The sequence below is a fragment of the Lepus europaeus genome (genome assembly GCF_033115175.1).
Source record: "Lepus europaeus isolate LE1 chromosome 20 unlocalized genomic scaffold, mLepTim1.pri SUPER_20_unloc_1, whole genome shotgun sequence".
NCBI classification, from domain to species: domain Eukaryota; kingdom Metazoa; phylum Chordata; class Mammalia; order Lagomorpha; family Leporidae; genus Lepus; species Lepus europaeus.
This window is the reverse complement of record NW_026909003.1, coordinates 35,411-48,374: the sequence shown is the minus strand read 5'-3', so window position 1 is coordinate 48,374 and position 12,964 is coordinate 35,411. Positions and strand designations below refer to the sequence as shown.

The 12,964-nt window shown below is 39.9% G+C and overlaps 1 protein-coding gene across 1 annotated transcript; it reads right to left on the bottom strand.

Annotated features, from left to right (window-relative positions):
• Positions 1 to 3,011: 3,011 nt before the first annotated feature.
• LOC133754296 (vomeronasal type-2 receptor 116-like) lies at positions 3,012 to 11,901 on the bottom strand. Its single transcript, XM_062184764.1, has 6 exons — positions 11,786 to 11,901; positions 10,220 to 10,505; positions 9,051 to 9,857; positions 8,135 to 8,362; positions 7,661 to 7,784; positions 3,012 to 3,946 (listed from the first exon to the last, which is right to left on the bottom strand). The coding sequence occupies exons 1-6, from the start codon at positions 11,899 to 11,901 to the stop codon at positions 3,012 to 3,014; spliced, it is 2,496 nt and encodes an 831-aa protein (XP_062040748.1).
• Positions 11,902 to 12,964: the final 1,063 nt, after the last annotated feature.

Genomic DNA, 12,964 nt, shown 5'->3' with positions numbered 1-12,964 from the left:
TCTCTCTATATTTATGTATTGGTATACTATAACCATCTATACAGTTGCTACATACATAGTGTTTTATGTATATATAGTTTCCATACATATTTGTTATCCAAATATGTCATTCATACTTTGTAGAATGAGGAAATTTGAAAATCATTGCTATGAATCAAATAAAATTCAGTTTTGTATTTCATATATCTGTTTCTCTCCTCATTACTATGACATTTCCATTTTTCCACATCCTCTCATTTCTTTCTCCAGCTGCTGCCTTGTACCAAAATGTCTAGACGGGTCTTTGACACACTGGAATTTGTAAGAGTTTATCTCTTTTATGCTGTGTTCTTTATCTCTAAAAACAGTTTATCAGTAACTATTGTATATTCTAAAGTTGGTGAATCTAACATTGGAGGGTATAGCGCCTAAATCTATTGACAGTTCAGTATTTCTTGTTTTTCCAAGTATCATCAACACAGATATTTTCCCTGGGTTTATTAAGATTTTATTATGATCTCCAGTTTGCATGGCATACATCTTGGAGGAACTAGGGCTCTATTCATAGAATCTTTTCCTACTACTGGAAATTCACTATCTCCTGGTCTCCATCATTAAGGGCACACTTAAATGCTGTGCTGCATGCATAACCATGGGGAATACTACTACTAGTAATAGATAAATATTTCATAAGTGGGAAGCCATGTGCACATATCAAAGAATGTAAATTTATAAAAATCAATGTGAAGTGAATAATATTGTTCTCCCAAGCTAGTATCCATTCAATTTTTTTCTGCAGAGATCTTTGGGCAAATGACTAAAATACTTCATCAGTTGCATCACCTTGGTGGCACCAACTATACTTCTTCAAATCCATTGGTTTTAATGATACTGAAATGATCTATGTCCTAATACCTACCTTCTATCAAAGTTCTATGCAGCTGCAACCTACTTCCTGTAGCCTTACAATAGAAACCAATTAGAAAATTGGCACCTTCATAAACAGGTTTGAAGAAAACAATTCTGCTGTCCTACAAGATACTATATTCTGTAGGCATGAAATTTATATATGCTATGTATGTATATGAAACATTTATATTTAGCTACAAATAAAGTATCTTCAAGAGAGGCAGAAACAGAATAATCCCCCTTAAGAAATCTATTTTGCTCAGAAAAGGCAGAATCAGGGAAACACTGTAAATGTAGTAGATTACAACCATTGAAATTCTTATGGGTGTATTCATCATTAAAATATAACTATTATATTTCTGCAAAGGTGTTGCCCTGAGATTACTTTTACATATAAAAAAACTTTTTGAATCTTTTCTCTTTTATAACTGTAGGAGAAATGAAATGTTCTCATGGCCCCAAATCTAGTACGTAGCAGAAAATAGTGTGAGCACATGTGGAAGAGCTCATGTAACTCAGGTTTGTTCATTACAGTGCATGGGTTCTGTAAGAATCTGCTACTGAGGCACAACAGGGCCCTGAGCTGGTGAACGTGGACAGGGAAGGACAGGACGATACCGACCAGACTCTGGTTCCTCCTATGATGAGACAACCTTTCCCTGAACCATCCACAGTGCTAGGCAGAAAGAAATGTCTTCCTCATGTCCCAAATCAATTACCAGCAGTTTTTAGGAGGGACAGAAGATGGACAGGGCAGGGATACAGAACATATTTGCCTATCCATTTGCAGACCCAATAACAAGTAGCTAATATGTAAATAAATGGAAAATGATTATGGCAAGGAGAACTTACCATCTGAATCTGCGATATTTGCTGAAACTCCTCACAATTATGGGAACCTCATATGTGTAAATGTGCAAAAAAGCAGCAATCTCAATATCTCCATCCTTGTAATAACTCCGTTCCATCTGGGAATAGCAGGGTACCGGATTCTCTCCCAGTTGCCCCTCTTCCAGGCCAGCTCTCTTCTGCGGCCAGGGAGTGCAGTGGAGGATGGCCCAAGTCCTTGGGCCCTGCACCCCATGGGAGACCAGGATAAGCCCCTGGCTCCTGCCATCGGATCAGTGCGGTACGCTGGCCACAGTGTGCCAACCACGGCAGCCATTGGAGGGTGAACCAATGGCAAAAGGAAGACCTTTCTCTCTGTCTCTCTCTCTCACTGTCCACTCTGCCTGTCAATAATAATAATAATAATAATAATAATAAAAACCCAGGCTAAGAAATTAGTACACATTATTATTTTGAAGGAGGAGGCTTGGGTCCACCAGGGGGTGTAGTGGATATAACCACCACCTGTAACCTTAACATCCCATGTTGGTGCCAGTTCATGGCCTGTCTGCTCCACTTGGAACTCAGCTCCTTGTTAAGATCTAGAAAATGCTTTGGAAGATGGCCTAAACCTTTCCGTCCCTGACACTCACATGGACACCTGAATTAATCTCCTTGCTTTGGCATGAACCAGCACTGGCACACTATAGATATCTTCAGATTCCACCACAAGATGGAAGGTTTCTCCCACTCCCTCTTCATTTTTTGTGGATTGGTCCTTCAGAACAAAAACATTTTTAAGAAAAGTATAAATTGTTCATAAGGAGGTCACATGCTGCAAGTTATTTTATAACATTAGAATGCAAAATAGGTTTTATAAATTTTAATTTCTAACCATTGAAAACTGAGAGAGCCTAAGAGCTGCTACTCTTTTATTTATTTATTTATTTGTTTATTTTTAAAATTTTGACAGGCAGAGTGGACAGTGAGAGAGAGAGACAGAGAGAAAGGTCTTCCTTTTGCCATTGGTTCACCCTCCAATGACCACTGTGGCTGGCGCGCTGTGGCCAGCACACCATGCTGATCTGAAGGCAGGAGCCAGGTGCTGCTCCTGGTCTCCCATGGGGTTCAGGGCCCAAGCACTTGGGCCATCCTCCACTGCACTCCTGGGCCACAGCAGCGAGCTGGCCTGGAATAGGGGCAACTGGGACAGAATCCAGCTCCCCGACAGGGACTAGAACCTGGTGTGCTGCTGCCACAAGGTGGAGGATTAGCCTATTGAGCCACTGCGCCGGCTAAGAGCTACTCTTGAGAACATGTGATTCCTTGGAAACTATTCTATCCCTTAATCCTTTCAAAGCATTCTGCTCAGGTCTTAAGAGAATAATGTAGCACTTGGGAACAAAGATGCAGCCCAGGAGCCCTGCACTGGAGGCCAAGATGGAGAAGACCTCCACAGCCACCATGACCTTCCCCTTGGTGCTGTGGTAGACAGGCAGGAAGGTCACCCAGACACTGCAGAACACCAGCATGCTGAAGGTCAGGAACTTGGCTTCATTGAACGTGTCAGGCAGATTCCTGGCTAGGAAAGCCACAGTGAAGCTCACCAGGGCCAAGGAGCCCAGGTAGCCCAGGACACAGTAGAAGGCAGTGACTGAGCCCTTGTTGCACAGCAGGATGATGTGGCCATGCTCAGAGTGTGCATCTGTGTCAACAAAGGGAGGAGAAGTCCCAAGCCAGATGGCACAGAGAGCCAGTTGGATCAGGGAGCAGATGGGAATAATGGAGTTAGGTGCCCCTGATAGCAGCCAGTGTCTCATCCTTCTCCCTGGGGCAGTGACCTTGAAGGCCAGAACCACAGTGATAGTTTTGGCCAGGACAGTGGAAACAGCCACAGTGAATGCCACTCCAAACGTGGTCTGCTGGAGGACACAGGTGGTTGTGTTGGGATGACCAATAAACAGTAAGGAGCAGAGGAAGCAGAAGATGAGGGCGATCAGCAGGATGTAGCTGAGACAGCGATTGTTGGCCTTGACTATGGGAGTGTCTCGGTGCTTCACAAAGACCCCAAGAACCACAGCGGTGAGGACAGAGAAGCACAGAGCTGTGCAGACCAGGGTCATCCCCAGGGGATCTTCAAAAGACAGAAAGGTCACTTTTTTGTAGAAGCACTGGTCGTGCTCTGTGTTGGCATACTGAAGATCTGGACACTTCACACACTGGTCCATATCTAGTGAGAAACATACAATAACATCATCCCAAGTTCCTGATTCACAAGGACCCAACTTAGCTATTTTAGGCCAGTAGTCCTTATTTGATGTTGAAATAGCATATAATATGACATCTACAAATTATTGGCCATTATTCATGCCCATCGTCCTCATGTTAGTGAGTTACTACTTCATCTCCCAAAGTACCTTACATGCTCATGAGTACATGCTCTTTTTGTCCTAACAACGTCCTAAGGGCTACTCTGTGAACCTACTCATGGTACTTTAAAAACCTACCTTTTTTGCCTGTTTCATTTTAACACCACAAATTCATTCTTCATGGTTCCTTCAGATTGGGAAGTGATGGTCAAGATGCCAGGGGTTTCTATGTGTGGTAAAGACTACTCTGACCTTTATACATGGCACATGCTTGCTGCATCCTCACTTTGAACAGGAGCAAGCAGCAGTCCTTGTTTTCTTAAGTTTTCTTAATGAACACATTCTTTCATACATTCAACTTTTTAAAGTTTTTATTTAACAAATGCATTTTTTCATAGATAGAATTTTGGGAATATAGTGGTTCTTTCTCCTAAACCCACCTTCCCATCTTAACTCTCATCCCACCTCCCTCCCCCTCTCCCATCTCCTTCTTTATTATGGTTCATTTTTTTAGTTTGATTTTAAATATAGAGGACCAACTCAATATTAAGCATAGATTTGAACAGTTTGTATCCATGCAGACAAACTACATACAGAATACAGTTTGGGAAAAAGGTTGCAGTCAGTTCTCATAGTACAACTCATTATGGATGGAGTTCCTACATGGGGAGTAAGTGCACGGTGAATTCTGTTATTCCTTTAACAATTAACACTCATTTTTATGACATCAGTGATCATCCGAGGCTCTTGCCATGGGCTGCCAAGGCTATGGAAGCCTGCTGTAACCATAGACTCCATCAGTATTTGGACACTGCCATAAGAAGTTGGATATTCTATCCTCCTTTCTGATAAGAATATACTGTTTGATGACCATTTCTTTCCATTGAGGTCTCATGGAGATCCTCCATGTAGGCTATTTTTTTACCAGAGTCTTGGCTTTCCATGCCTGCAGTAAGCCTTTGTTTTAATGGTGTTATTCCCTCTGGATTCTCATGGCCCTCTCAATGACCAGAGGATCCCAGTTTTATTTCTAATGAGTGTTCATTTAATTATTTATTTATAATTTAATGGAAAGGCAGAGTTTCAAAAGGAGGTGGAGAAGTACTAGGGAGGGAGAGGGAGAGCGAGAGGGAGAGAGAGAAGGACAGGAGGACAGGGAGAAAAGAGAAGGAGAAAGAGAAAGAGGGAAAAAGAGAAAGGAAGAAATCTTCCACCAGTGATTCACACCCCAAATGATGGCAATAGCTGGAACTAGGCTGTCTTAAGGCAATAAATGGGAGCTTCTTCCTGGTCTCCTACATGGGTGTAGGCTCAGAAACTTGGGCTGTCTTCTGCTGCTTTCTCAAGCATCAGCAGAGAGCTGCAATGGAAGTGAAGCAGCTGAGACTGGAACTGCAGCCCAACTGGGATGCTGGCATTCCAGCCAGAGGCTTCAACTCCTAGCCACAGTACTGGCCCCAGGTTGCCACTCTTAATATCATGCACTGGGATATTTACTTTGTGAATTTTGGGTGCACAGAAAGCACCCAATGATCTCACTAAACCACATCTCTCTAAGGTACGATCTGGGTAGTCATTCTATGGGCAAGCACTGATTGAGAGATCAGCATTAGAAAGCAGATGATCAAGCTCTAGAGAAACACAGAAGAGTTGTACACTTGATACCTCTGGATAAGATGCCATTCTTGAGCAGATTTCCATCAAGGAACACACTGGGATGCTGCCTGTAATCAAAGTCAGTCTGGAGATCACCTTGAACCCTACTGGCATATTTCCACTTTGCTGCCTTTTTATCCTTGAACATGATTTTCTATCTATCTCTGTCAGTATCCCCTTCTTTTTCTATACATTGCTCCGTTGATGTCAGATACCACAACTTGAAGATGTCTTCCAAAATTTAGGTGGTCTTATCTTTGGATAGTTCATACTTTTGAGACATTACATGCGCTCATCTTTCAGAGCTTTGTTTTGCAGAATTTGGAAGCAAAAATAACTGTTTTTTTGTATTTAATCTAGTATTCCAGCACTACTTAACTCAATTACTGATTTTTGATTGTATTACACCATCCCAAGATCAGTTGAAAATGATGCCACTTTTGTATCTTCCTTTATAATAAGTTGCATGGCTTTCATTTCTATTATATGCACAAAGCAGACCATTCTGGGTAATTTCCTGCAGAAGTTGCATTCTTTCTTCAACTTTGTATCCAATCTTCAGCCATAACTTCCATAATTTTAGCATTCTGAAACACACTTTAGGATTGAAAACTGATTCTTCTTTTTGGCATTTTTGAGTTGTTTTGTTCTTTTTTTTATAATTCTTAGATCACTTAGATCTATTAAATGTTTTTCTTCAGTTATGCTATTCTTATTACTATCTTTTCAGGGACTATAAACTGAATTACATTGTATGCAAGGCATTGGGCATGATGTAACCTACTTAAAAATACTGTAGGATTTACGTTGTTTCAAATTTCAAATGTGTGAATTTATTTCAACAACAGTGTCTTACAATTTCATTTTACTGAAATATCTGGTAGTATTTGACCAAACGAGTTAAGATGTTCCTGTAGAAGAAACAGAATTTTTTTGATTTTTCCTATTCTGTACAGGAGTTGAGAAAAGAGTTCCTTTCCTATGTGAAAGTGTCTAGCACAATAAAAGTACTGAGAATTATTTTAATAATCATGAAGATACTTGGATTTTTCAAAAATTCTCAATGTATTTCATAATATTTCTATCTGGAAATTTCTGAATTTCTTCTATATTCTTCTATCTATCACCATTAAATGATTAAAAAGTTCTAATATTAGTATTTTTATATCTGTGTAGAGATCTCTTAAGCTCTATTTCTGTAACACACAGACATTGTAATCTTGTTTTTAGTACTGTTCCAACTTGCTGAGGTTCATAAATTTTGCTTGTTTTATGAGCACCAACTATAAGCTCTTCCAATTTTTATTTACTTCAGTTTCCTTATAATATCCACATGCTATCTTCAAGGGCTTGTGTTGAATTTGATGTCATTGACCTACCTTGCTATGCATACTTTTTTACCATGGATGTCAGCCTGTATTATTTTGACATAAATTTTACTCATGAGTGTATGTGTGTAAGCATATGAATGTTCCTGAAGATTTATATTTTGATAGGCAATGATTTTTCAAAGGCTAAGATTAGTCCTGTTTATGATATCTGATGAGTATTATCCTCAGCATGATATACTGTATAATTTCTAATACAGGTTTTCATCTTATACACAGTTTGATGAGAGTTGTGCTTTCTCACTCCAAGCGTGCTATACTTGAATTTGGTGAAAGCATTTTATCTAAACATGCACAAGGAACACAGAGATGAATTTACCTAAATGATTTTACAAATACTACATGTAGTAAAGTATAGTGTGAAAAGTTTTATCCTTTTAAGGATTATTACTGAATTTAAGGTTTAACTTCCACCAAAAGGTGAAAAGAATCTTCTCATCAGTCATAATCCACATCTTTTTCTTTTCATGGGGAATAGGAAAATTCTAAGAAACAGGTGTTAATTTCTCCATGAGGCTGGCACTGACTTACCTGTCTGATTGGAAATCTCATTTTCTGAACAAGGTGTGCAATCAAAACAACAGGTAGGCTTTCCTTCCAGAGGGGTTTTCCTGAATCCAGGGCTGCAACTCTCACTGCATACCGAATGTGGAGTCTGAGAAAAATCAGATGAGTATTGGTCAGAGCTGGGACTATTGCTTATGTTCCAAGTAGAGGGTTTTCAAGTCCTGCACAACCTATTCACTTAAACTAGAAATACCTATTTCTGACACAATAATGGCATGCAAGTTTATTTCCTAAATAAATAGATTCAACACACGTGGAGTAACAAGTATGTGTACTGTCCATCCTCAGACAATAAAAACATAACAAAGTATTTAGATTGGGAGGGGTGTGGTTTAATGTCTCTAAGTATGTTTTAATAAGCCAAGTTGCACAAATCCCCATATGAATTGGGGAGTAACAATGTGTGTACTCTGATTCCTATGATCAGACACAACTTACCTCTGTAATTCCTGTGGCCCACTCTATCAAATTCTCAGAGAGAGACAACTGTTGGCTCTGTGGAACATACGGGGAAAACTTTCCTACTTTAACCTTATGTCCAACACCATATGGAAAATTCAGAAAGTTGAGAATGTCATATTCAGCTTCCAAATTCCTCATGTGATTCAAATTCACGAGGTCACCCGCAGGATTGGTAAGTTGGAGGTTCTTGAGAAATGGGTGCAACTGAAAAAATGCATCATATTCGCATGAAGACTGCCCAAGTGATAACACATGAAACCCAGGTTAGAGAAAGCCTTTTGTCTGTAATCATAAATAAACAAAGGGAACTTTTTATATCCACCCACCATATTAAAGCTAAAAACCTGATGAAGACTACATCAAAATAAGTGTAATTTCACTCACTTTCAACAAAAAATAAGGGCAATCAAAAATATCTAACTGTGAAATTATGAACATTTCAAACTGTGGAGTCCACGCTACCAACACTCACTTATTTTCTCAGTGTCCCTAGGACAACCATCTGTAATGCGGTTACCAGAATAAAAAAGTATGCAATTTAATGAGATGTCTTATGTACATTGTGGATGAACATATTCAGTAACATTTGACACTAAAAAGTAATAATTGTTTACTGCTGAGATTGAAAATGGAGTGACACAGTCTAGGTATTCACAAGTCATAATTAAATTGACAGGATGGGAGAGTAATTTTTAAGACATAGCACTGATGCTTATCCAAGTTACCTTCCCACTTGAAAATGGAACCCTGTTTCTAATCACAATTTATAAGCAGAGGCTCATTTATATATTGTGATTGAAGAAAGGACCCCAAGTTACTGGTTTGAAAACCCACAGAAGCTTTTAAGGGGATCATTCCAATAATACACGTCATGTAAAGGAAACCAAATTACCTGCCAGGGAGAAAATACCACCCTTGCCCCATTGTTCACTGGCTGCATTTCTAACTCTTGTAGAAGCATCTCATGTACACTGTGGGCCACAGCATACACAGCATTGTATATGTTGTAACTCCCATCACTCATAGTCATATCAAAACGATGTGGAGGCAATGATTCCAAGGAGGCATTCAGTGGACAATTCTGCAAGGTTTTGCAGGATGGCCCAGTAACTGAGCAATCAAAATACCATGACCAGAATGTAGAGAGGTAAATGTCTTCTGGGTATTTGGAAGGGTTAGCTGTCCGAAGAAAGTTTCTGAAACCAGAGATCTCACTACGGTGGTATGAAAAAATGAGAGTCCCATGGAATGAGTGGAGCAGGATGTGTTTCTCACCACTGGCAAAATCCCATTGCGAGGTGCTGACCCAGACTTTCCATGTCATTAAACGTTCCCATGTTGGGAAGCTGACACCTATGAGTGAATCAGTGGCACAGAAAAGAATCACCACATTTGCTGATGATTTTAGGATCTGGATATGAAACCTAATCTGGAGTGAAATATGAGATTCCTCAGTGGCTGGGATCAATTCCACAAAGTCCACACAGATGCCATTCTTCTGCATCTCGACTTTCAAATCGGACATGAACTGAATACCTTTTGGGAGGTCTGAGATGGCCAAACCCACCCAGGTCCAGCTGAAATGAAGCATCAAGGAGACCATGCCAAGGGCCAGAGAAGTGTCTTTGGGTGCCATCTGATAGACGGAAGGAAACTGACCACTGTCACTCAGAAGAGGTTCAAAAGACCCAAGAGTCAGCTATGGGAAAATGCGAGAAATCTGTGTGAGGTTATTGCTGTAGTGAACATCTTATTCCTGAAGAAATTAAGCAAATGATGGATGTATCAGAAGATTTTAGAATATTTCATTTTTTTCATCTCCTACTACATATAAACTTCCTAGTTCATGAGTCATTAGACTCACAGGTTGAGGAAAACATTTCTCATATCCCTCACCCACATCACTTCAGAACAAATGTGGCTACTCCACCAAATCTTGCAACCTTCTCCTTAGAATATACACTGTGTGAAGTATATAAGGTCTCTGTTACTTAAACTTTTGATCTAAGTAAGGCACCTAAGGTGATGTGCTTTTTCCCTCTCTTTCCCTTACACACTCACCTGTGGAATTTTGTAGAGTTCCAGCAGTGTCCCCATTTGGACAGCAATGCTTGTTCCTGATATTATGGCTACAGACTTGCTCTGTTTCCTACACGTGTAATTGGGAATGTCCTTTTCCAGTCCCGCAAACCAGATGAAGGGATTCTTCATCACCATCATGTCACTGTGCATGACATTATAGAGATCAAATCCCAACGTCACATTGGGTAAAAGATGGGGGTTTTTGTTGATTTCCTCAATAGCAAAAACCAAGGCCAGAACATATTGGTAGTTTTTGGACTGAAACCTGCATGAAAGGCACAAGGATCTTTAAGGGAAAAGCCTGCAATCCAGATTATCATCAATTCTACTGTGATTACTCTGACAGATGGATTGGTCATGGTCAAAAATTCAAATGTTCTAATCTTTATATGTATATTTGCTTAGGACAGAGTGTCAAGAGCATCGCATTTGCAGGACAGTTGTCCTCACCAGAACCAAAGCTGCTAGTATCTTTCTCCTGATCACCCAGCCTAAAAGATTCTAAAAAATAAGATCTGCTTTTACACCATAATGTCACATCATTAAATGCTTCTTGAAATAAGAGTCATATGATCATAAGGCTGCAGAATGCAGTGGGAAAAGAGAATAACTCAGCTGAAGGCTATGTGATCAGAAATTTGGATGACGTCTAAGCATGGAGAATTGTAGATGGAATTCTGGAGTTTATTGAGAAAAATCTCTTCCCCATCAAATGTACCGATCAACCACCATCCCAAGCCAGGAAAATGAAATCAGATTCAGAGCTTGAAAGAAGGGAACCAGTGAAAAGGGAGGAGCATTTTAGAGAAGCCGGAAAAACTCCCTGGGTGGACTGGAATCTATCTATCTATCTATCTATCTATCTATCTATCTATCTAGAAAACATTTATATTTAGCTATAAAAATGTATCTTAAAGAGGGGCAGAAGCAGAATAATCCCCCTTCTCAAATGTAATTTTCCCAGAAAAGGAGAGAATCAGGGCCACATCATGAGTGTTGTAGATTCCAAACATTAAATTTCTTATGTTCATCATTAAAATATAATTATTATTATATTTGTGCAAAGGTGTTGAGCTGAGATTACTTTTAACTAGTGAAAACTTACTCTCCTGAATATCCTTTCTTCTTTACAATGTAGAAGAAATGAAGTGTTCTCATGACCCAAATCTAGCACGTACCAGAAAAGTTTGTGAGCACATGTGGAAGAGCTCATGTAATCAGTTCGTTCATTACAGTGCATGGGTTTGGTAAGAATCTGCTACTGAGACACAATAGGCCTCTGAGCTGATGAACGGGGACAGGGAAGGACAGGAAGATCCCAACCAGACTCTCCTTCCTCCTATGATTAGAAAACCTTTCCCTGAACCGTGCACGAACACAGGAAAGAAAATATCACCTCATGCCCCAAATTAATTATCAGCACTTTTTAGAAGAGACAGAGAATGGAAAGAGTAGGAAACCACATACATCTATCCATCTGCAGACCCAATAACAAGTAGCTATTATGTAAATCAAGAGAAAATGATTATGGCAAAGAGAACTTACCCTTTGAATGTGAGATCTCTTTGGAAAATATTCATGATTCTGTTAACGAGGTATATGTAAATGGGGAAAAAGGCAGCAATCTCAATATCTCCATCCTTGTAATAACTCTGTTCCATCTGGGAATAGCACTTGGGACCATCCTGACAAATCACAAGGAGATACAGCTGCAGAAAGAGCAACAGAAAAATCAAAGGAGACATCTTCAAAGTCTGTGAAAAACCCTAGGACACAACCACAGTGGAACGTGCAGGGTCATGCACATATAGTGTGTGTGTGTGTGTGTGTTTCCTTGAGTCAAGCCACTTTAATACTGCTCCATCTGACTTTTTCCACCAGCTGTCCATTCATCCATGGGGAAATCTTTGCAGCTCAGGTCTTCTGCTCTAGTGAAAAATACAGGAAAGAAAACATGTTTGTGATTCATCTCTTCACCCCAGGTACCAGAGTTTCCTCCAAGTCCATGGATACAAAGACTCAAGGGAGAAACTCCTGTTAGTTACATTTGGTCCATGGGCTTTGTCAATAAACCTCTCCATGAACTTTTGCAATTATGTACCTGGAGTACATCAGATGGCATGAAGGACAGATTCAGGCGAGGTTCTCAGAAAGGTTTCAGACCAGAAAACTCCTGCGTCACACACTTTAAAGATAAAGAGCAACAAGGCAGCCTCCCACACTGCATTTTTGTGCAGGTACATATCATCTTGATGCCACCCAGACCCCTAACCAATCCTCTTTAGAGAGATGCTCATTAGGATTGTGGTTTTCAATCACTGTGGAACCAGTAATCACCCTGAATTCAGAATTTCCAATTGTGTATGTCAAATCACCACATCTTCAGTTGTAAAACAAGAAAACCTTCCTCTACTGTTAACCACGATAATCTCATGTTGATCTGTTTTTGCACCTTCAACCTTAGTTGATGCTCTCATGAGAACTAGGAACTATTTGAGTACTTTTTGCTTTTTGCTATAAGGCAGACAACAGCAGCCAGAAGTCACCTCTTTATTCCCGCCACCACAAACACCAAAGGCAGGATGATGTCTGCAGACATCTGTACTGCTTGAATGCAAGCGACTTTCAGAAATGTTATGTTGGAAAGGACTCTATGTACCTTTAATCTTTTGCAAAGCCCCCATACTACACAACATGGGAGTGAACACAATGGATAGTATGTCC